A 25,619-nucleotide genomic window follows, 5' to 3' on the forward strand; every position below is an offset into this window, starting at 1 on the left:
TGCTCTCAAAGTTACGTCCCTGGTCCGAGTGGATACGGCCAGGAACGCCAAACTTGTAGAACCACTCTGCTACCAGTACTTGGGCTACGGTTGAAGCACGCTGGTCCCTGGTGGGAACGGCCAGAGTATATTTACTAAAGACATCGGTCATCACCAGTACGTTTTCTACCCCATTACGGGATGGCTCCAATAAGGTGAAGTCTATGGCCAAGATTTCATTAGGCCGTGAGGCCAGCAAATGCCCCATGAAGCTGTGAGCCACTGGCTGAGTGACCTTACTCACTTGGCAACGCTCACACTCTTGGCACCAGTGTTTAATGTCTGAAAACATGCCGGGCCAATAGCACCGCTGCCTCACCAGCTGACTGGTCCTCTCCACGCCCTGATGGCCATGGTCTTGATGCAGCTGGGTCAAGACTGTTGACTTCAGCTGCGTGGGTAGGATCAACTGGAGGACCTCCTCTCCACCATCAGGACGGAATGTCTGACGGTACAACACCCCATCCTTGTCAACCAGGCGATCCCACTGGCGTAGCAACGATAGGGCAGGAGGGGATAGACGGTGGCGTTCAGCTGTAGAAGGGCGCTCCTTCCTCCGCCAGAACGCTAGGACAGCCCGGATATCAGGGTCAGAGTCTTGCAGTAGCTGTAATTCAGAGGGAGAATGCTGAGGAAGAGCAGCAATAGACAGTTGGGAAGCTGGTGCAGAACAGCCGACCACTGTGGGTGGTTGCAATGACACTGGCACAAGTGTTCCATTAGATGCTATAACGGGGGGACTTTGAGCTACGTACTGTCGTGACAGGGCATCTGCGTTGCCATTGCTCTTACCAGACCTGTACTTCAGTTCATAGTCAAAGATGGCCAGCTGTGCCGCCCACCGTTGTTCAGTGGCCCCCAACTTAGCTGTGGAGAGATAGCTTAGTGGGTTATTGTCTGTGAATATAATACATTTCTGACCCAGCAGGTACTCACGGAATTTCTCGGTTAGGGCCCACTTCAGCGCAAGAAGCTCCAACTTCATGGAGCTGTAGTTGGACATATTGCGTTCCGGAGGTCTCAAACCGCGACTGGCATATGCAATTGGTCGAACTTGTCCACTCTGCTCTTGGGAGAGAACAGCCCCCAGGCCACTATGGCTGGCATCAATCTCTAGAATGAACGGCAAGGAAAAGTCAGCATAGGCAAGTACAGGGGCCCCTACAAGCTTACCCTTTAACCCCTCAAAGCTGTCCTCACACTGCTGCGTCCAAGCAGATGCCAACGTGCGGCTAGAGGCCTTGCGTGACTTGGTTCCAGCCAGCTCTGCCACCAACTTATGTAGAGGGGCAGCAAACTTGGAAAAACCCTCAACAAAGCGGCGATAATAACTGGCAAAGCCCAAAAAAGAGCGCAGTTCAGAGATGTGGGAGGGCCGACGCCAGTTAGCCACCACGTCAACCTTTTTAGGGTCAGTAGAAACACCTTGACTAGAGATAACGTGACCTAAATAGCTTACTTCCGTCTGGAAAAAGGCACACTTCTCCAATTTGGCCTTTAAATTCTCTTGCTGCAGACGGCTTAGCACCAACTCCAACCGCTCCAGATGCTGGGTGACAGAGGAAGAAAACACCACCACATCATCCAGATACAGCAGCAAAGACTGACAATGCTGGTTGCCAAACATTCTCTGCATTAGCCTCTGGAATGTACTAGGCGCGTTGCACAGTCCGAATGGCATGCGGTTCCATTCGAAGAGGCCAAATGGAGTACAGAAGGCCGTTTTGGCCTTATCAGTCTCTGCTACAGGTACCTGGTTGTAACCACTGGCGAGATCAAGGGTAGAAAACCACTGTGCTCCAGAAAGGGCATCCAGGGATTCCTCGATCCGAGGTAGGGGGAATGCATCCTTTCGGGTCTTAGTATTGAGCTGGCGGTAATCCACACACAGGCGGGGGCTGCCATCCTTCTTCTTGACGAGAACGATGGGGGATGCATAGGGGCTGCAACTCTCTCGGATGACCCGTGCCTCAAGCAACTGCTGGATATGGGCCTTCACTACCTCGTATTCAGAGGGGGGCAAGCGCCTATAGCGCTGCCGGACAGGAACCTCATCTAAAAGTGGGATCTCGTGAGAGATGAGGCGGGTGCAACCCAAATCACTGTCATGAGCAGCAAAAACTGAATGATACTTCTGTAAGACTGATCTCACCTGGTGCTGATCCTGATCTGACAAAGAGGACAAGTCAAGAGCATCTAGCTTAGACTGAATGGGGTCACAGGCTACCTTATCAGAGACGCAGGCCTGTGTGGCCCTGACTTCGGCTACTCCTGTAGGCAAACTGATTATATATACCTCACTCAAGCTACCCAGGATAGTACGAGGATAAAGTAGCACATCCTGTTCCCCTACATTGACTACAGGGATATAAGCAGTGCCACGGGTGACCTGAACCAGTGCTGGAGACGCAAGAAGGCCCTCAGGCAGCCCTGAAGCTGGAGGCTCAAAAAGTGCTGATCCGCTAACAGAAACATGTGAACAGGTGGTAGCTACAAGCTTAAGTACCCCCCCAGGAACACGATGAGCCCTGCCCCCCCGTACTCGTACAGTCCTAGCAGTCTCAGCTGAGGAAATTACACTAGCTTCCTGACAGTGCTGCAAAGCTTCCAAAACTGGGCCAGGGGCCTGTGCTACGGCAGGAGAGTCAAACAGGGAGGAGCCATACTGTCCAAACAGTTCACGATAGCACTTACTTATAATATTCATGCCTAAAATACCTGGGACCTGAGAGAATGAAGCCCCGGGAAGGTCCTTGACAACCAACACCCCACAACCCGGTATATCTTTACCACAGAGTCTAACGTCAAGTTCCAGGTACCCAAGGTAAGGGATGGCTAAGCCATTTGCGGCCCGAAGTTGCAACCACTGACATGACCTAAGACGATCATGGCCCCATGGTTCAAAATGCTGCCTAAAGCAACTCTCTGTAATAGTTGACACCATGGACCCAGTATCTAACAGACAGGACACCCCAACCCCCCCCATGAGAACACTTATATTTGGGCAAGAGGACATTAGCTGTGACACTGGTCCTACCTTACCTTTGGAGACTCCTGAGCCAGTAGGGACCCCACCAGAGCTGTGGCTCAACAGCGCGGTGGGTGACAGTTTTCCGGGGCCTGATGAGACTGAGTGGACCTCTGGACTGGAAGAGAATGGGCAGAAAGGGAGGTGGACCTAGGACGAAAAGAGACTCTCTGCCCTTCACAGTCTCGGGCAAAGTGACCTGGCTGCTGACACCTTCTACAAATTGGGGGACTAGAAAAGACCTGGCTTGGTGGCCTAGAGCCTTGAAGGAGAGTTACAGTATGAGTGAGTAGATTGAGCTGCTCTTGTTGGCTCTTCAACATCTCCTTTAATTCTACAAGGTCAGGGTTGCTGACCCTACTAGGCACAGAGCTAGACTCGCCTTGAACACCATACAAGGTACCATATGTAGAGGAGACTGACTGGCTTCGGCCTCTCATACCCTCACGTTCCCACCTAATAGCCTCCCGCCGAACATCAAGTAGTGTTAGGGTGGATTGGCGACGAGCCAACTGTTTCAGCTCTCTGCGGAGAGAGACATCAATGACATACTCAATAAATTGATCTCTTAACATCACCTCTGCATTGGGAACAGCATTGGGTGCAACTTGTCTGATCTTCCCCATCAAATTCATCAACGCCAGAGAGAACTCCATCAATGACTCCCCCTCCTGTTGCTTTCTGGAAAAGAAAGCTTCCTGCAGTGACACATGGGATTGAGCACAGCCGTACAGTTCTCGTAGAATATCTAATATTTTGTCTGGATCCCCCCTTTCATCATTAGAACGGTATTTTATCTCCTCCCTTGCTTCCCCTTCCAAGTGGTCAAATAAAAGGAAAGCTTTATCAGTTGGGGAAAGGTGACGGGCCCTGATAGAGGCCTGCACCTCTTCTTCCCACTCCTCAAAGCCTATACCAGACCTGCCTCTAAACATAGGACATTTCCTATCCCTTGGAAAGAAAACAAGCCTTTCAGCTGGGGCAACATTAACAGATGAAGACCCAGATGAACCAGGAGCCTCAGCACGTTCTTGTTGCAAGCGTTCATTATCAGCCCTCAGTCGTGTAACCAACTCAGTAAGGTCCTGTACCTCCTGTTCCATATTAACTACAACCCACCCCCAAACTTAAAGGAGGAGAAACCAGTTATAAAAGAAAAGAAAACAGCTAGTTCCTGACGGCCGTCCTCAATTCCAATTGTGTCGATGGCTGCTGTCTTGTCTTATCAATATAAACACAATTATCACAAGAAAGCAAACAATAAACAGTATTCACTCACAAACTGGATCGACTGGTACTGAAAATGATCTGGAAAACACGACTCAGTGCTTTGAAAGTGTGTCCTGCCGACCTACGCCAGATTGTAACAGGAGCATATGGGGGGAACCCCACAGCCCTGTGTAAGTAGCCAACTACGCCACTCTGGGAATTACACCCAGAGAATATCTAATCTAAATGTTCTTAGACACCTCAGCCCTCGAGAACAGGTTCGATACACACAGCACACAAGAGTCGTGAGTTCCAGAATATATTTATTTTAAAGAATAGCAATTACGATGTAGATGTGGGGAGATGGACCTAGACAAACTGAGAGGTTAGTCAGGGTAGAAAAGTATTTATTTAATCAGTAATAAAAAGGCTCAAACAGTCATGACTAGGGCTGGCAAACACACTAGGTAAGGGAACTATAACAGGCAGAGACTTACCTTAGAGGGGCGGCGGGCTAACTGGGAAGTGTGCTCAGGATTCACACCACCCTGGTGAAGGCAAACACGGCACAGCACAGCACACGGAAAGTGACCAAAGTGACACAGCAACCACACAGCAACCAATGATCACACGTGAGCATGCAATAACGGGACTCCACCACAAGGTGACTAGCCCCCCCTCCAGGATAGCACAATGCCTGCTCAGACACACAAAAGGGGATAAAAGAAACTATTAAGCACCAGTCGATCCCAGTTAAGACAACACATAAACACAAACACTAAAGGGCAGCATAGTCTCCCCTCTCACAGGATACCTGCACTACCCATAAACAATACACATGCAGACAATACAAAACAAAACACAAGAATAAACTATGCTTTACGCCACTATGCCCATACACGGACATAAAACACGAAAATAACAAAACGAAAGCAACAGAATAACAAGTGAAGCACGCCAAAACAAACCAATTAAACTAGGTGAGACGAGACAAAAGCAAGCACGTGAACAAATGACAGACACGCCGTTTAGGTTACACGGCAGAGTATAGGGAAAGGCTGACGCCAAATCCCCAAACAAACTCGGGAAAACCAAATCAAAAGAAAGACAAGACAAGACAGCAGCTCGTGGCTCCAGCCCTCCACCAGGCTGGGTTGCGTCTGCAAAACACATATCGTAATTAAAAACCAACGGAGGTAAAATTAAGCCAATAGGGAGATATAAATAATACCCACGTTACTCGAGGACACTGGCTGCCGCGGGAACGTGCGTCCTCACTAAACAGACGACACTGACTATAAATATAATTATAAAAATACAAAGACCAGGTCTGCTAACACATTAAAGAACAGAGCATACCTGGACCTAGTGGGCCACCGTTCTCGAGGTCAGCGAAGGAGGAGAGGATCACAACACCAGGCTACAATGAAGGACGGAGTTAGTCCACAGTGTGATTAAAATTAAATGCTTAGTGGCAATGAAAACCTACCACGGGAGAAATAGGACACCACTCTGCACAGGATGTAGCAATTCGCCATCTACAATTAGTGCAAACTTCTAGGCTTTTATAGCCACACCCAAGCAATGGCCACTTATTGAACAGGTGTGCTAAATGAGTGCAGTGACGTGAGAGTGCAGGTGAATTCATCTCACTACAAACTGGCAAAAAAACTATAAAATAATATGATTGGTGCAAAACTTTGTTGGGTCGGTAAAGGATATCCTCAAGTCTCTGAAACAGCCGTAGGCATGAGGCCAAGTGGTGCAGGTTCTCACACTTGTGAGGATATCCTTTACCAACCCCAAAAACTCAAGTGTGATATTACTTTTATACATACAGTATATATTTTATTTTTTAACAGTTGTTCTACCGACTAATTGAGTTTGAAGACACCAGATTGTGTTTTTCTTTTCGTAAGTTTCTATTTTGGTTATTCATTCTCTGCCCAGAAAAATAGCAAGTTGAGTGAGGGAAGCTATTTGCGCACATTCATTTGTACACTCACATGTGTTCGCGTTATAGGTGAATTTGTACATTCCTCCTACTCCACTTCCTTCCTTTCCTCACTTCATGTCAAATGTAACCGTACAAAAATTGTTGCTTGCCATTCTGCTCTCTTGTTTTGAGTGGAATATTTTGAGTGGAATGTTCACATCAACGGTTAAAATATATAAAACACGGAGTGATTACTAGCAGGGAAGAGTCCGAGTGAGGTTGTTCCAGGATATCCTCACTCACTCCGAATCTACCTTTTGTATAAGCAGCATTAACTAGTCCCACGTAACTGCGTCACAGGTATGACCAGGAGAGGGTGGCTTCACCTGTGTCATATAATGGAATCCCCCCCAGAGAAAGACACTTTGTTGCTCATTATTTTGTGCATGCAATCAAGTCAAAAATCGGATTGTGTATATAAGCTGCTATGGAAGCAATGCTTGTGAATATCGCATAGTGTAAAGCGCCGATTAGGGCTCATCTACTGTTTGGTAATCTGCCTGGTGAGTCATGCGACTGACCCACTGCTCATGGTGACAGCTGAAGAGAGTAGGAACCCCCCTTGGACAAATGATGACCCTTATGCTAGGGTCTGCATAGGGCTGGTGCGACAGCATATCTGTGTGCCTTCTGCATCTAACGCATAGCACAGGCAGGCTGGCCAGTGGAAATGATGCCATATGGAGGGAGTACTCGTCCAACTCTACTCCTAGACGGAGAGAATGGCCCACTGTGGATATGAAATCTGGGTGACAGAAAAATCCAATATAATTATGATTTTTGTTGACAACGGCAGTGCCATTATTTAATTTCTCATGTTGATTCATGTTGTTGTGCTTCCTGTCTGATCAATTTAGCTGTAGAGCGTCTGTGGGAAGCAGAAAGCATAATCGTGTTTTGTAATGTGTGCTTAAGTGTAGATATTAAACTAAATAACTTCCAAATTGAAGTGGCACCTACCTGATAGCAACAGGGCAAGACCAAGCTGCAGGTCTTAGTGGCATCATCTACAAGGTCATCTGCTCTCTTTAGATACTGTTAATGTTTGTGTATTGAAACATAAAATACCATAGCTTTTCTATGAATTATCATCTTCAAATTCTGAAATGCAATAATGCAGTGCAGTGAACAAAAAATCACAGTGTTTTTCTGTAGACAGGCCTGAATGGTGTCTCATGGGTCAACAATCAGCAGCTTTTGAGTTTGAACCAACTAAGATATGTGCAGTCTATCAGAGCATGACTCTATTGGATCTGGAAATGTAGTACAAATGATAAAGTTCAACAGGTTATTTCACTTAAGGTTCTGGAAAGCACCAATGTGGCTGCACACATGGCTTACGTCTAATGTATATATCATCAGGTAAGGCTGATGCTACTGCCCTGGTGGAATTCCCATGTTTATATTTATAAATAATATCTTATATATGTATCCTTATCTTCCCACGATTTATATGGCACATAATCGGAACATGACAAAGAGTCCTATGTTCCCTGGTTCTCCATATGTTGCTCTCCGAGGGGAAAATGTTCCCAGGGTCCTACATTCCCTAGCTCTATGTAGCACATAATGGGAACCTGAAAAATTAGTTCCCCTACTCTGTATTGGTTTAATAATACATTGTTTGCTATTGCTGTGTTTATAAAGCTGTTTTGAAAACTTGTTCCAATAAAAAGTGTAATATTTATGAAATAGTTTTACTTGAAATGGGTCAAATTGGACCGAACATAATAGGAGGGTTGATGTGTGTTAAAGCAGCAATACAGAGTTCTGTTACAAAACTAGTACGCTTACGACCTAAAAGGCATGCAAAAACCTTGCAAACACGACCAACAGACCAGCTGACACAGATAGAAGCTTGCCAAAACACTAACTGGTGTCTATTAGTCTGTCAGCTGGCAATATCACGCGTGTGAAAGCTTTTCTTCCATTTTTGCAGGGTGTACCAGCCCTTAACACAGAACTACATAGGGCATATCCTGGATGGCTAGTGGGGAAGGCACAGGTGTTTTTGATCTGTCCTTCACATGACCATATACTATCAAAACAAATTTGAGGATGGTACCAAAACTAGTTGCCTATAAAAACATACCTCAAAAAGTGTAAAATTGTTGGAAAGTGCTACTTTGACAGAATATAGAACTGGGGAGGACAGGATCCTGGAGACATTGATACGCTCCTGGAATTGGTTGCGTGTGGTTCTGGCTATCATACAATAGACTAAGCCAGATAGTTTCTTACCTGGTTTAGCATAAACAGGTAGCTAAGCAACAACCCATTGTTGAAAAAAATGACCACAATTTTTTAACTTTAAGATCCAGGCGCTGCTGTTCTTTTTCTACTTGCGCCTCACACAAATAAACTCAAGAAGCGTCATCATTGTCAAGCTTTCCCTTTACCCTAGAGGTAAAAAAAAAAGCGTATCAGCGTATTGAACGCCATCTCAGAAGAGAAGTTGTCCTTTGCTGTACAGAACACATGCATCCCATGTTAGAAACTACTCAATGGCTTTATTTAACAAATAAATACACAATGCTCATTACAATCAAGGACAGTTACCAAGACAACCAAGCTCCTCAAGCATCCATGGTGCTTATTGTGGATGGGTCACGGACCTGTCCCTCAGCTGCACATGTAAACACATATCCCTCCATCTCTGACCCAGCACACCCAAACCTTCTAGTTCTAGCAAAGAAAAGTTCACAGTTACACTGGTTTCTGCTTTACACTGGGCCAGAAGGCAGCAGCCAACTGCCTTAGCATGACTCTGTCTCAATCAAAAATCAGCATGTATGTACATCGTCTGGGTCCAGCCCAGTGTTTTCATGTGTAGCCGTTTTCACCTCCTCTCGCTTCTCACATAGCTCCCACCAGTGGGAATTGGGCACATCACACATGTTCAGTCCTCATGTGCAGCTATATATCTGCAGCCACATGTCGCATATGGAGTTTCCAATTGCCTTGATGCATCAGTCAGTTTAAGACAATGTATCCAGTGGCTGGTATGTGTCGGCGTGCTGCAGGTGTGGTGTTCAGGTGCATAACTGCATCAACATGTTGTAGGCGTAGTGCATGCGTTCTCGCAGGTGAGCGGAGCAGCCGTTGTTGATTAACGCGCTGAGGCGCACGGTGGTGGATACGCGCTCCTCGTTGATGTAGCTCAGCAAGTACTCCTGGCCTTCGCAGCACAGAATGATCTTGGTGTGGTCGTGGTAGAAGTTCACCTGTCAAGGCAAAGACCGGGATGAGACACCAGAAAGGAGGGAACCAGCGGGTGGTGATGCAGACAACTAGTCTACGTTTTTATAGTAATGGAGGTGAATGTGTTTATAGTGATGGAGCTGACTGGGTTGCTATTGCTGAAGTTGATTTGATGTTTAGAGTGAAGGAGTTGTCTTTATTGATAGTGATGGATCTTATTGTTTGTATATAGTGACGAGCTATATTGCCTCCCTTAAAACGTTACAATAATCCACAAACAAATATTAGACTGATGGTTCAGCTCAAGTGTGTGTGTGTGTGTGTGTGTGTGTGTGAGTTACCTGAAAGGTGCCATTGTTGAACAGCATCATAAGGGCCCGATCGGACTTCAGCCACTGAAGCAGATAGAGGCAGGGCTTACTGACATCTTTGACCTTTGACAGATTTCCACCCTTGAGGAAAAGACAGTTTTTTTATGAGCCACATGCCTTACTTATAAAGGAGAAGTTACACAGACAGAGAACTGAAAGCTGTCAGCACTGTTCCACTCACATCCATGAGGTTCTCCTCCATGTAGTGAGCAAAGTATTCCAAGATGGTGACCTGGCCCAGAAAGGGCTCCTTGGCCTCCTTGCTGGAAAGCACACAACAGCTGCCCAGCTCAGCAGAGTAGTGCACCGTTCTGTACACAACAACAAAAACATCAGGCACAAACTACCAACAGAAAAACTATTTAAAACATATAAACCAGGAACAACAAACTGGCATTGAGTTCTGTGTGACATAATGTTTTCCACAGTGGTGTTGTCTAGTGATGATGGTCAGATTGTGGATGTTAGTATAAGTATGTGAACCATGAGAGATGATGTTGTTCCGTGATGTTGGTCAGATTGTCATTGATGTTACTGTAAGTATGTGAACTTTAAGAGATGATGTTGTTCAGAGATGTTGGTCAGATTGTCATTAATGTTACTGTAAGAATGTGAACTTTGAGAGATGATGTTGTTCAGAGATGTTGGTCAGATCGTTGATGATGTAACTGTAAGTATGTGAACTATGAGAGATGTTGACGTACTTCCTGTCTGGAAGAAGGCTCATGTGAGTGCCATTGTTGAAGAGCACACCAACAGCATGGTCAGACAGCTGGTAGCCAAAGCCATACTTGTTGGAGTAATCCACCCACTTCGTGACCCAAAGGAAAGTGCTGCCCACTTTTTTCTTTGGGATGGACTCGGCTGAGGAGGAAACAGATATTTGAATGCTTTTATTTGGATTGACACGTAAGATCCAAATATTGTTTGTATTGCAAGCCAAAAATCAACTCAATACGAGACACATCATGAATAAAGGAAACAGCGACTTGAAAACAAGCCTAATTTTCACCGGAGAAGGGGTGGACATAGCTTTCAAAGTCACCCCTGTGAGTAGATTTACATGGATTAAAGTGTAAACAGGTAGGATCATGGAGGCGCCATTACACTATGTGTTTTCTACTGCTTTCAGGCAGACTCTTTCCGCATTAACAACTCCATCTTGGCACACAGACAGACAGAGACACACACACACACACACACACACACACACACACACACACACACACACACACACACACACACACACACACACACACACACACACACACACACACACACGCAGTACTAGGCTGTAAAATGTGTGTTTGCATGTGTGTGTGCGTACACACTCCTGACCTTCCGGCATGTTCTCCAGACATTCCCATAGGACTCGGGCCACACTGTCAACCACACTGGCCATGGTGCCATCCTCCACACCTGCCAACCAACACAACTGTTAGCACACACACTATTTACAACAATCACATCAGTTAACACACACTTTATAAAATGTCACTTAAGACACTCTTTACAACACACAGTTTCAACACACAACAATATGCAAGTGAGTATTTATCATTAATATACATTTTATAAAGTGTGTGTTAGCATGTATTCCAAACATTCAAGCTGAAATATCTGTTGAGATACATTTTAATAGTCAGACCAGCTAATGCACATTCAGTAAAACAAAAAAACATTAATAGCAATCACACCATTTAACACACATTTAATAACAAACCCATCCATAGCAATCACACCACACATTCAATAACAAACTCAGTCATATGATTGCAGAAGACAGATTAGAGGAGGACGGACAAGAGGAAAGGAGACAAGAGATAAGAGTGAGAGAAGGAGAGGAGAGGAGAGGAAAGAAGGAAATATAAGAGAATGAGAGTAAATACATACGGACATAATAAGAGGAGGAGACAGAAATGAAGAGAGAGATGGGAAGGAGTGGAGGACATGGAAAGAGAATAGGAGGAGAGAGGGAGAGGAGGAGAAGAAAGAAAGAGGGATGACAGAAGGGAGGAAAACTCCTCTTACTCTCACTGCTGCTGCAGCTGGTCCCCAGAGCTCCTCTAACGATCATGTGAATGGATTCTCTCACCTCATGAGGAGGGGGTGGAGTAGGAGGGGGGGCGAGGGGGGGCTGGGTGTCCTAGGAAAACAGAGTGTATATGAGTGTTTTTCTGTGTAAGGGTACTAATACACGATGTACAGTAAGTGTGTGTGTGTGTGTGTGTGTGTGTGTGTGTGTATGTGTGTGTATGTCTGTGTAAGAGAGAGAGAGACACACACACAGAGAAAGAGAGAGAGAAAAAAGAGAGACAGATAGAGCGTGTTTATTCCTGTGTGAGAGTACATGCATGCGTGCGTGTGAGTATGTCAGTGTTTGTACACATACATGATGTGTGTGTGTGTGTGTGTGTGTGTGTGTGTGTGTGTGTGTGTGTGTGTGTGAGAAAGAGAGAGAAAGAAAGAAAGAAAGAACAAAAGAAAGAAAGAAAGAGAGAGAGAGAGAGAGAGAGAGACTCACTCCAGTAGCAGTGTCCATGACTGGAGGAGTGCTGACAGTGATCCTCTTCAGGTCGTTCTGTAGCCTGTGGATATCCTCCTCTTTACTGAGCTCTTTAAGATTCAACACAGAACCGTTTCACACAGAAGCCTAAACACAGAACAGTCAAATAATGTATGTGTGTGTTTTGGGGTGTGAGTCTGACTGATCTTACTGAGTGTGTGGTATATTTTCTAGCTGGATCTTACAGACTGTGTGTGTGTGTGGCGGCCCAAGCACTATGCCTACAACATGAGAAGAGTTTCATGAAATAATGTTTCTGAGTGTATGTCTGTGTGTGTGTGACTGATGTAACTGAGTGTGTGGTATATTTTCTAGTGCATGCACTACACCTACAACATGAGAAGAGTCTGTGTGTGTGTGTGTGTGTGTGTGTGTGTGTGTGTGTGTGTGTGTGTGTTAGTGTGTGTGTGTGTTAGTGTGTGTGTGTGTGTGTTAGTGTGTGTCTGATCTTACTGAGTGTGTGTGTGTGTGTGTGTGTGTGTGTGTGTGTGTGTGTGTGTGTGTGTGACTGAGCTTACTGAGTGTGTGGTAGTATTTCTCCTTGTCTCTTTTCCCTCCAAAGAGAGCCGCTGCAGCCTTCCTGAAGAAGCTTTGGCGTGGATTGCGCTGGAAGTTTGGAGATGACAAACAGCAACTGACGGACAATCTCTCTGGTGTAAATCCCTGTTAACACACACACACACCCCACACACTCATTAGGCCACGAGTCGTCAGTCGTCTCATGGGATTGAGGTGCATAAGACACTAAAGAGGTAAGAGTGGTTACAGTTCTACACCACAACAGTGATATCACAGCATTAAAACAAAGCAATAATATCCCTACATTACACTCTTACAGTGATAATCCATTATCATAACACAGAACTAATACTTCAATATAACCCTGCGGATGCGACACCCCATACTACACTACAGGGATATCAAAGTATTATCCTATGAATACAGTGTGAACATACTATACACACACACCTGTGTGAAGAAGTCATGGCTGAGGATGCTGTCCAGCAGGGGTCGCTGTTGGGGGTTCTTGGCCAGCATGCCGCTGATGAGATCCTGGGCAGGGGTGGACAGGGTGCTGGGAAGGGTGTAGCGGGCCTCACGGATGCAGCGGTACGTCTCCTTCAGGTTAGTGGTCTCAAATGGGGGTCTGCCCAGCAACATGGTATACCTACGCAGCCAGACCGAGCGACAACTGTCAGGGCAGAACGCCAGGGCACCAGTGTGACATCAGAACATCAGCTATTCACACACCATCAGGACATGAGCAGTCCACGATTCTAATCCCATACACACTTTGTAAAATTCAGCTTATTGCTACTCGCAGTCCTCTAATCTGTCTGTCCTGTGTGTGCACTCAAGAAAAACTCTCGTGTTTGTACGCAGTCCAGGGAACATTGTTCACACAACATCAGAGCATCCGTTCAACCAGGGCTGGACTGGCAATCTGGCATACCGGGCATTTTCCCGGTGGGCCGAGGTGCAATATGGGCCGAAAGTCCCGAATTTTTATTTTTTACCCCATATAATGGTCTGACCGGCTGGCCCACGAAAGTAGTTCATGAGCTGCCCTATTGACACTGGGCTGGCCCAATCACATCCCCTGGGCTGACCCAACACCAACCCCTTTCGATTTGGGCCTGCCTACATAATGCATTAGGACGGTAAACAAATTCAGCGTGGCCCATGGAGATACGATACAACAACCTACGGTAAGCTTACTACTCATGAATTAAAACGTCTCTAAAATATTTTTGACTTAGGACCTATGTTCTATGGCCAAGTTCGTTTGCATTAAATACAAGACAAGTCTGTAGCTGTTGCTAGCCCTCAGCCTACTCTACTCTGAAACAGCCAGCCGTTAGCCTACACTCTATGTTGTGTGTTTGAGTGGTGGGCTAGCCCCTTAGCCTATTGGTGCGCGGTGCCATGTCAATGTTCCGAAAGCCCAGTATTCCCAAACCCTGGTATTCCGAAAATATGCCAATTTGTCCAGATAGTGAATTATGATAGCCCGTTATACGCTCCAGTTTGCCCCCCCCCCCCGCGAAGTTCAGGGGACTTGGTTCAAACGTTAGTGCCACCTCATCAAGCGCGTTTCCTACAGGAGGAAATAGACTCCCTTCTAGGAAAGGGAGCAATACAGTCTGTACCTCTCGTAGACGAGAACAGGGGGTTCTTCAGTCACTATTTTCTGGTTCCAAAAAAGGACGGAAAATATCGACCGATCTTAGACCTCCGTATTCTGAACAAAGCTTTAAAGTGTATGATGTATATTGTATTGTATTGAATTTAGATTAATTAAGACCACCACCTTAACACACAAACTCTTCTTGAACTCATAAAGTAGTAGGTTCAGTGACGTGCGGTGAGACAGCTGTCTTCTGTAGCTTCTGCGAGCCCATGAATCAATGTTTCGTTGGAATCATGATGTAACGTTGTTGTTGTAGCGGGAATACAGCAATGCTATTTTGTAATTGGCAGGGCATATGATTCTAGACTTCGCTAAGCACTGAAGCGACTGAAACGGTGAATTTTGATCACATTCAGCGAAGTTACCAGGTAAAACGGGAGAAAAATAGGGCGTCTGTAGGCCGTCCTGCCTAAAAGTAGGGCGTCCCATTTCTTCTTATTTTTTAGTAGACTATAGGGCAGACGCCCTGCTAGCTAAAAGCCTGGTTGGGGTAGACATTCGAGAGACCAAAAGGTGTGTTATCGAATTAAGTGGGCCGGTCTGGTTCAAAATGCCCGGGCCGATTTTTTGTCCCAGTCCAGCCCTGCGTTCAACACACGACATTTGAACATTAGGAGAGGTCACGTAGGCCATAATTCTCAGCTATAGTAGAGAATACTTTCAAACTCTCCCTCACACATTATCAAACTCTCTCTCTCTCTCTCTCATGCACCATATCAAACCTCTCTCACATACCATCAAACTCTCTCTCACGCACGGCCAAACGTCTCAAACTCACTATCAAACTGTCTTTCACGCACTATTAAACTCTCTCAGAGTGTGTGAGAGAGGGCTTGATAGTATGTTTGCTAAACACACGACAACAGAACCTTACGAGAGGCTGTGCAGGCCATAATTCTCAGCTAAACGACATGGCTGGGATAGATATAACAGTTACATTGAATTTTGCTAGCTAACTAAATCTAAGAAATACCTAACAAATACCTTATCTTTTCCTAAGCTTTGCAGACCTGCCCGAAAAAGTATGTCTGTGTTTGGTACCGTGGGTGGCTGTGCACTGGTGCAGATTGGCTTCCAGTGACAGTGAGTCCTTCCCAATTATACAGACTACGCACTTCATCGTCTACCGCACTGGGCTCAGGTTACCTCATTTCAGCGATGGCATTAGACCCCACAGTCATCTCTTGCTATGAATGTAAATAGCTGGACAACGGCTGAATAGCTGTTTCTTAATTTTCCTAATTCACCGCTTTGGTTAATCGTGCCAGCCATTTTGAATGAACCACTCTTTCTCAGACACTATTAAACTCTCTCACACACCATCAAACTCATACACATCGAAACTCTCTCTCATGCACTATCAAACACACACTAAACAGTGAGAGAGTTTGATAGCATGTGTAAAAGAGTTTGATAGTGAGTGAGTTTGATAATGAGTGAGATAGAGTTTGATAGTAAGTGAGTTTGATAGTGAGTGAGAGAGTTTTATAATTCTTGTAAAGTGTTTGATAGTGAATGAGAGTACGTTTTAAAGTGTGTAAGAGAGTTTGATAGTTTGATAGGCTTTACATTTGGTGAATGGTGACATTATCTGCCAATTAGGCCTACCCTACTACATTGGTCAATGGTCACCAAATTAAACACACTGCAATAAGCTGAGGTAACACAAATATGGAATACAAGCACTATGCTATTACTCCAGATGGAGGTGCAACAATGTTTTGGTAACATTTTTAGTATTGCAAAAACAGATATCTCCGTTAGATTCATAATACTAATCCCAATTTATCAAAACTGATATGGTGCCCAACACAAACAGGCACTCACAATGTCTGTGTCGAAATTGCTTGTTGTATTGCATGGAGTCATATCTCCAATTAGTCTATTTGTCATTTCCATAGACTTGTGTGCTAATGTATCTCTTAACTGGAGACACAGGCTAATATTACATACCTCTCATATGATGATGACAGAAGCTCATGGTAGTAGCCTACTTGTTTATGAAGGCGTAAGTCATGACCTAGCCTACATCCCTCTAGATTCTCTACTGATTGCTTTGCCATCCTGTCCCTTAGTTAATAGCCATTAGCAAACCCTTCAGAATCTCTTCAGAAGGGGTAAAGTGAACACGCAGCAGAGAGGCTGACGTGTAGCAATGGACGGCTTTGATTGGCTATAGCTCTGCAGCAGAAGAGAAAGGCGACACAAGGGCACACTTGCGAAAATATATCTTCTGGGGCACCCCTCTGGCATTTTGCGCTCGAGGCAACTGCCTATGTCGCCACAAGCCACAAGCCACCACTGCTCCTAACACACACTCATGCGTTTCTCCTGACACAGACTCTCGGCTTGTTGCCAACTCACATAACGCATCCGAGGGCCCAGACGTCAGATTCGCAGCCATGGCCCTGTTTGTTGAGAACCTCGGGGGGCAAGTAGTTGGGGGTTCCACAAATGGTTCTCCTGCGGCTCTCCACCGGTTCCAGCTTGGCAGCCAATCCAAAGTCCCCTAGTTTCAGCTCCATCAGCTCTGTGATGAAGAGGTTTCCTGTGTTTGTGTGGTAGTGTGTGTGTGTGGTGGTGGTGGTGTGTGTGTGTGGTGGTAGTGTGTGTATGGTAGTGTGTGCGTGTGTGTGTGGTGGTAGTGGTGGGGGTCCAAAAGGGGGGCAAAAGAGATATGTTCAGATGTGACAAATGACTGCAATCCAGATTAATACAGAAAGGCAACTCAAATTACAGTTGCCATTGTGCAATAGTAATTTACCCAGTTTCAGGTCTCGGTGTAAAATCTCCTGCTCATGCAGGTACTTCAATCCAGCCACTATCTGCCGGAGGTAGTACCTGACCTCCGGCTCTGTTAGTACCTTGCGTGCTTTCAGTATGTGAGCCAGAGACTAAAGAGAAGAGAGAGGTTTTTTTATGAGCACAGTTAAGTTACCATCTGCCGCTTGTCAAAGACTCTCAGTGCACACAGTGAGCAGAGGTACAAGGTAATTTCCCTGTCTGCTTACCCGTCGGCTGCAGTATTCCAGAAGAATATAGATATGATCTTTGTCCTCAAAATGATGGTAAAAATGTACGATGTGTTTGTGGTGAAGTGCTCTATGCAACTCAATTTCTTTGTCGATCTGAAATTAAAGCAAGATGTCGATCACATTATATGAAACACAGACAAAGCCAGAGGTAGGTGACAGCTCTAGAGACTGCTGCAGTTACCTTCGCCCTTTGGTGCGGCTTGGAGACGCGAGTGTGTGGAATGATTTTAGCAGCGAACACTTTGCCAGTGACCAAGTCCGAAAATTCATAGCATTTTGCGAAACCTCCCTGCGAAAGCAACATACATCACGTTACACGAATATTTCTAATGAACACATGAGCTATCCTTTTGATTTTACAAACTGGCCAACATCTAATCATGCCATAACATCATTTAATTCACACTGTAAATAATGTATTTAATTCAGCACGTCCTTCCATCCCTCACTGACCAACAGGAGAGATCTAGGTTCGTCAGTTCATTATCACTATTTTTACCTTTCCGAGTAGTTTCCCTCTGCAGTAACATCTCCCCGTCTTGAAATCGGTAACAATCCGAGATAGCTCCTGTGGGGCTTGCGTGTGGTGCTCAGCTTTTTTCGATCTCAGGTCGGCTGCTTTTGGCCTTTCGGACATGTTTTTGCTGGTAACAGGTTGATGAGAGAGAGTCCGTAGAAGCGCCATTCCACCCGGCCGCGGAGAGAGGCGCGACTGGCAAGTGGTGAGCGGCAAGGCATCTCCACTAATTTATAGGCGCCCCGCCCAATGAAGAACACCTCACAGCGTCATCATATCAAGTCATATCATCACTTCACGGCGGGTAATCATCATGTGAGGATAGGGGGTTGTAGTCATAATCATCATCAACAACACTAATAATGACAAAATCATTATTATAATAATAATAATAATTGTTAATAATAAAAAATATTAAGAAGACGGACAATGCATAACAGATGCATACATTAGAGTGACAATATATTCAGTCAGGGTCCATTTTCCATATTCCGTGTTATTTAAAAGGATGGAATGGTCTCCGAACTCTTGAACTGTGAGACACAGCATAGCAACAGACGGGCATTTAGTGCCATCTAGTGGTAATAAGGTTGCTTTTGCAATGCTCCTTTTCTGTCACTACTGCTGTGATAGTGGGGTTTGATAGCAACTGATGCCAGGGTTTTCAACCTGGGCCTGGACCTGGGTCCAGATTGTTATTAGGGCACTGCATTTCCTGTTGATTTTCATTTTGTGCCCATGTTAACAGGTTAGAGCATGCATAGTGCCTATGTGAGATGCACGTTTAATATCAATGAAAAAACAGGTAACACAGCCGCAACAAACACTCAACGGTCTGTGTGAACATACGTTACCCCAACTGCCACTGCATAATTCACCCTCTGGTGACGAGGCTTTTGATATTACGATATTGAAGTTCTCTAGCACTACCAGTCAGACAGTGAATCAATATGAGTGCAGCAATAATTTGTTTATGATTTATTTAGTTCAGTCCTTTGGAGGCATACAGAGGCTCATTGTGAATGCGGTGATGATATATTTATTATTCATTTCAGTCCTCTGGCAGCATTCTGACCATTAAAGCTGTGAAAAGCAGAGCACAGTGGAGCTGGAGCTGATGACTCAGAACTCGGATACATTGAAAGTCGACCCCCCTGCCCTCAGCAATCTGGAGTCTCAAGGGCAGAGCTGGACTTCTGGATTCCAGCACGCTTGTGATTGGGTGGCATGTCTTCCACTAGACTTGTGATTGAGCGGTATGTGATCCACTAGACTTGTGATTGGCTGGCGTCTCCTGCTGTGGTAGTGTTTCGCTCACATGGCTGAGGTGGCATGTCATAGGCCCAGACCTGCTCTTGACCCACCCCCTGTGAACAACTGGGCAGCCAACCAGGGAGGGGGAAACGGCAGACGACCACTCTGGCATTTGCTGGGAGCTCTGACCTCAACTTCTGCTCCAGCTGTCCCATCTGACAGAGAAAAATGTGACAATCATTTACACACACACACACACACACACACACATATGCATACGTATTCACACTGCATACACAGACAATAGACAGCACACACACATGCTCTCACAAATACACACATTGCACACGCTAAAACATTTTAAACATCCAACCTGTAACAAACACTAAAATACACACTCTCTGACACAAATGCTTACAGTATATACACACATTTACACATATTTTTATACATATACTGTATGCTCAAACCACAAACACAACCAGACGAACACACACACACACACACACACACACACACACACACACACACAGACACACACACACACAGACACACACACACTTCACACACACACACACACACACACACACACACACACACACACACATACACGCACACACATTCACACACACTCATGCACAATCGAACACCAGCAATTCATGTACTCTCATACAGACAAACACAGTAACATACATTCTATAATACCTACAACAGACTCATAGAAATACCCCTAAAAACAAGCACACTCTCTCATATTCAGCCACTCTCATTTGGTGTTGCATACAATAAATTCACATACTCTTTATTTTAATTCATGAGGGTAACTTACCACAGCAGGTGCTAAGAACACTGTCACATTCTGGTATTTAGACAGGTCAGTCTAAGGAAAATAGCAATGAACAGTTGGTATGGTAATTAGGAGTGGTACTAATTTTAATGACACATTGGCATTATGATACATAGCACATGTATCAGTATATTTTAGTTCATGAAATAGAAAAATTTAGCTTTGCATTAATACTTAAAGATTTCTAGATTTCATTTCTAAGGGGTTGTATTTAGTCCTTTTCACGTCAACAAAACAGCAAAATGTCATGATCTAATTTGTCCACAAAATGTAGTTGCCCACACTTTGCATACTCGTGTGAGTGTGAGACAAGGCAAAAAGACTAATAATTCTACCTGCCAATACTGTGATGAGAACGAATTCAATGACAAAACTGATCTGAATTTTAAATCAGTTATACCAACTTAAAGAAGCAATATGTATATGGGACGCCAAACGTTAAAAATCGGTTGCCATTCTAAATATTGGAGAGCTATGTCTCCACCCTCCCCCTCCTCCCCAGGCGCGATGCTCACACGGGTTGCCAGGTTAAGGACCGGGAACCAGCACAAACAAGCGCAAGACGAGCTCAGCATTGTGTGCAGTGTGTCTATTGTTTATGGACCAGCTCATATGGAGTTTTTATACTGTTGGATAATGGTAACACATTGCTCAATTTAACAGATAACGTATACATCATTGTACATCTATAATGGATTAGTAGACTACTGTTCTTCCTTGTTGCAGCCTGACTCAGATCTCAGTTATGAAGCACCCTCACCAAGTCAAGTGAGACCAGTGAGGGCTTGTCAGGTGCCGCTGAAAGAAGAGGCAGAGAGTGGAGAGGATGAGCTAGAGAGAGGAGGAGGAGAGTACAGGTCCTAGTGGTACAAGAGGCAGAGGATTTAAAGTAAGAGCAACACAGAGAAGGAAGAGAGTGCAGGTCCTGCATACCTGTCAAGTTAACATGACAACATATCCGTGAGATCAGTGTTTGATATCCATGAAAATCCATGAACCTTTCCCACTGCCCACACACAAAAGACAACAGCATATTGTCACATTTGCGAGGCGTTTCGTAAACAGGTCTGGTTCACCTCTAGATAACAAGTTGTTCAGTGATGCTGAATAATGAAATGTGTTAACTAGTACCCCAAAACTGCTACAAAGACATAGTGAGACAAACAGTACGAACATGGCAATCTCTCTCTTGCACTGCACAGCAGTTTAATTGACTTGTTATTATTATACTATGCCATTGGGAGTGAAAATCTGTAAGATTCGGTGTCACGTACATGAGACAGAAGAAATGTTGAAAATTTGTGAGTCTCACCCATAAAATGAGACTTGACAAGTCCTGGTGAAAGACGCAGAGTCCAGAAAGGAAGAGCCAGAGGAAGAATGGCAGAGAGGAGAGAGTGTCTACCACTAGCGAAATTTTACCACATCTTTAGATTATCTCAAAATTGAATAAACTCTTCTAAAATAGGTATATGGTTTCTATTCGATTAGAAAGATAAAAAGTTAGTAGCTGAGGATGGGCATGAGCAACGTAGCTCTATGTGTACATCCGAATTCGTTCAACGCTAGAGTAATCACAATGATAAATTGAGTCAATTTAGAGTCAAACTTGCAGTTTCTGGCACGCTGTTTCTTGCCAAGGTGGTAGCCTCAACAGCCATGGCCTGTCGCTCCTCCAGTGTGACTGATAACAGTACACTAGCGTGTGTTAGCACTATAGCTATAGCCAGCCCTACTTGGGATAACTTCATTGGGTGTGTGTTTCAAATACTCGCTGCCTTGATAATCCAGCTGCACACGTACCACAGAGTATGAATGCAAGTACTGGAGTGTTGAAATTCCTAAAAATGCCCAATCCTGCTAGTGCACATCATAAATTAGTAAAGGTTAGCTATCTTAACTGTCTTCATCTTTCAACTGCATATTGAATATTAACCTGCATTTAACTACATCTATGGTCATGCAGAATTTAAGAAGGATGGCAAAGCTTTGTCGAGTAGTATCAAACATTATCTCTGTTGGTCCAGTTAGTTTGATTACTTCCATGGCGGTTGCACCCTGTGTTTGTATTCTTATCTGGCAACCCAGGGTTGAAAGGGTACTAGAGAAATGGGAAGTGGGCAGAATAACACAGGCTTAAACACAAACAGATATTCCACTCCGGAACAGAATTTTTAAAAGGAGAATAATACTGGCTGTAGCATTGTTGTCAGAGAAGCCAGAATTTTTGTTTAGTATGTTTCCTTTATCTCTTTCTCTACGTTCATTTTATGATTTAGTACAGAACATTTATTACGTATTGGTCCTTTACCCAGTGGGAAGGGACATAAACCAGAGAATAAATGATCATGGGGGGGCGATAGTGGTTTAAGAGGTAGAGGACTCGTTCAGCAATCAGAAGGTTGCTAGTTTGATTCCGACTCCTCCTCACCAAGTTGAAGTGTCTTTGAGCAAGACACTGAACACCCAAACTCATACTTTAGCACTGGCTCTCACTCTCAAACACATGTACAGCCCGTCACTAAAACATAGAGGCGTCCATTACCTTCCAAAAGTCCTGATTGAGAAAGCGGATGTGTGTGGGGGGGATGCCTCTCCTCCAGACGCGGGCTCTAGAGTAGGCCAACAGCACAGGGTTCACCTCAAAACCTGTACATTGGAAGCCCATGGAGCGGGCACCTAATACCTGAGGGTCAGTGAGACATCACACACTCATCACTGACAGTGCATTATAGTCTACAATGCCCCACATACTTAAAGAGCTTTTACAATCATTTTCACACTTGTTTCAATATCATGCCCACTTTTTCAAAACTCTTCAAATAGTGTGCCTCCTTTTCCATTACATTAAGTAAAACAACAACACATAAGACTTTTGATCTGTTGGTTTGCCTGTCACAGTAAGCTTTCGAGTTTGGTAAATTTACTTTAGTTGCATCCAAGTCACTTTCTCTCATTAATAGCCCATAACTTCCATACAGCACTAATAGTGGAAAAATCTCTGATGGTGACAACAAGGCTTCAAACCTAAAACAGATTAGGCAAAATTCTTATATCAAGTGAATAGCTTAATATATCTGTAAAGTACAGCATATTTCCATCATTTTCCATTCCATCATCAGTGATCTACATTTGTTGGTTTTGAACTGAGAGTGAACTATTTTTCAAAGCATTGAAATCTCTTTAATGAAAAAGGTATTCATGAATTTAGTAAGAAGTGGTGACTGAATGCATTTGGTTTGAGGCAATGCAAAAATACCCAGTTTAGTTCACATAGTCCTCTGATATGGTGAGTGTGTGAAGTGTTTTGAAAAATGCACTTATCTGGCACTCAAGTGTCAAACCACTAGTGGAAAATTGTCAACCAGCGGTGCTACATTCACACATTATATAACATTATATTATATGAGTCTCTACACTTGTAGAGCTCTTATGAGGCTTGATGAGGTATCGATCAGGTCAGTGGAACAGTAAAGGGTATTGATCAGGACAGTGGAACAGTAAAGTCTATTGATGGGGCAGTGGTAGACTAAACGGTACTGATCAGACTCACCAGGCGGCCGTCTCCTGACCCCAGGTCTGCCAGCCGGCCGGTACGTCCCTCCAAAAGCTTTAGAACATTTTGAGTCTGCTGCTCAGAAGATGGCAGGAAAGGCACCTAGATGTATGACAGTAACGTTATTCTTAGTGGTGGTTTTCATCTACAGCAGACTGGACAGTTTCATGATGTCAACATCAGCGCTACACCAGCTCAAGTTGAAAGGAATGCAGTGTAAAAGGGTGAATACACATATTTTCCTACATCCAAGACCCCCAGTGGTATTCTGAGAAAAGATTAAGTAATATTGTATGAACCTCCCAAATGGGTCCTCTTAAAGCAACACTATACAACAATTAGCCCATTTTGAGGTGTTTTTGTGAGCAACTTCTGTTAGTATCATCCTCAAGTTCATTTTGATGGTATATGGTCGTGTGAAGGACATATAAAAACACGTTGCTCCCACTGGCTATGCTCTACAGTTATTTGGTTCAGGCCTTCACAGCAGGACATCAGTTATCAGTGCCAACTAGGCTAGTTTTTGCGTCCTTTTTAGTTAGGTAGTTTACTAGTTTTAGACCAAAAATGTAACCTTCATGAAGAAGAATTTAAAAATGTTGATTCAAGCAGTCCACTAGTTGATATTTTAGGAGATTATGCAAAAGCACACCAAATATTATCTTTGTCTCTAACCACGCTATTGCAATCAGAACTTTGGTTGTTTGAGTGGTGCTGACTTGAATGCTGTCCAGGTTATCATATGACGTAGTTGTTGTACCTTCAGCCTGAGAGGCACTCGCAGAAAACCAGGGAAACAGAACATGGCCCACATTCCATAAACACCAGTGAATGCTGCCCCAATTGCCAAGGTGAGGTCGCGGCTATTTTCAAACTTTGTGATATGATCTTGAAGAAGAATCTCAATATTATCGTCCATTCTAGGCTTTCCTGTGGTAACAAAGGACAACATAAAGCGCAGTCAGAGGTTTCATTAATCTATGACCACCCAGGACAATAAACTTCCTAGCACTAAAACAAAACAAAGCTTCAGAGGTAACACACACACACACACACACACACACACGCTGGGAAAGGACCATTTTTTTTTTATTATTATAGAACTGTTTTCAAGTACTCTGTATCCAGGTCGTTTTTGTGCAAAGCGAAATCCTATTACCATTTTTTGTGGCGATGCAGTCCCTAAAATGACAATACAACACGCCAAAATAATGTTTGGTTGCCGTTGGTATTAAGAAGGTGACTAGGATCGTCATATATGCACTAAAGAGTACATTAATGTTGATGAGTAACTCGATGCTAATGACAGCTATGCATTCACGGAATCTGTCAAATTAGATAACGTAAGCTTGCCGTCTCACGTTACCTTGCAAAGAGTTACTGTGGGCAGGTGGTCAGACTGGTATAGTTTACGGAGAACCCCACTGAAACGTTTATGTGTTTTCCCACAATATGCAGTCGACATGGCCAGGACGGCAGACACTCATCTCAAACCATAGACATTACTATGTGTATGTCTCAAACGATTGAGTGAAGAGCAGCGTTCTGTGAGCAACTATAGTCAAATGAGCTCGAGCAACTTCCGGTTACGATTTTTCAAAATAAAAGCGCCTTATTTACCCCGTGTTTCTTTAACTGTCAGAAATATTAATTTCATAGGAACATCAAAATTGGTTAAAAACGATTCACTGATGTTAAAAAATTATGATTTTCTTGTTTAAATATAAGGAACACTGACTAAACAGGACATTTTGCAATTATTATAGTAAGAAACAGTAAAACACACCACAATCTGCTGATAAAAGGATT

At 44.2% G+C, this 25,619-nt stretch overlaps 2 protein-coding genes across 2 annotated transcripts; both read right to left on the reverse strand.

Moving 5' to 3' along the window:
* Window positions 1-9,056: 9,056 nt before the first annotated feature.
* Window positions 9,057-18,273, reverse strand: plk2a (polo-like kinase 2a; the record flags this gene model as incomplete). The annotated part of the gene is made up of 14 exons (XM_080847457.1): window positions 9,057-9,496; window positions 9,815-9,925; window positions 10,026-10,155; window positions 10,549-10,708; window positions 11,183-11,263; window positions 11,876-11,990; window positions 12,369-12,460; window positions 12,920-13,073; window positions 13,380-13,578; window positions 16,966-17,149; window positions 17,366-17,495; window positions 17,613-17,729; window positions 17,818-17,925; window positions 18,136-18,273. The coding sequence occupies 14 exons, from the start codon at window positions 18,271-18,273 to the stop codon at window positions 9,305-9,307; spliced, it is 1,911 nt and encodes a 636-aa protein (XP_080703583.1). The 3' UTR covers window positions 9,057-9,304.
* Window positions 18,274-19,193: 920 nt separating this feature from the next.
* On the reverse strand, window positions 19,194-25,304 carry LOC308372230 (adenine nucleotide translocase lysine N-methyltransferase-like). Its single transcript, XM_080847368.1, has 6 exons — window positions 25,177-25,304; window positions 24,571-24,740; window positions 23,808-23,912; window positions 22,800-22,940; window positions 20,237-20,287; window positions 19,194-19,622 (listed from the first exon to the last, which is right to left on the reverse strand). The coding sequence occupies exons 2-6, from the start codon at window positions 24,727-24,729 to the stop codon at window positions 19,422-19,424; spliced, it is 657 nt and encodes a 218-aa protein (XP_080703494.1). The 5' UTR covers window positions 24,730-24,740; window positions 25,177-25,304; the 3' UTR covers window positions 19,194-19,421.
* Window positions 25,305-25,619: the final 315 nt, after the last annotated feature.

Source organism: Sprattus sprattus (genome assembly GCF_963457725.1).
Source record: "Sprattus sprattus genome assembly, chromosome: 11".
Classification (NCBI taxonomy): Eukaryota; Metazoa; Chordata; class Actinopteri; order Clupeiformes; family Clupeidae; genus Sprattus; species Sprattus sprattus.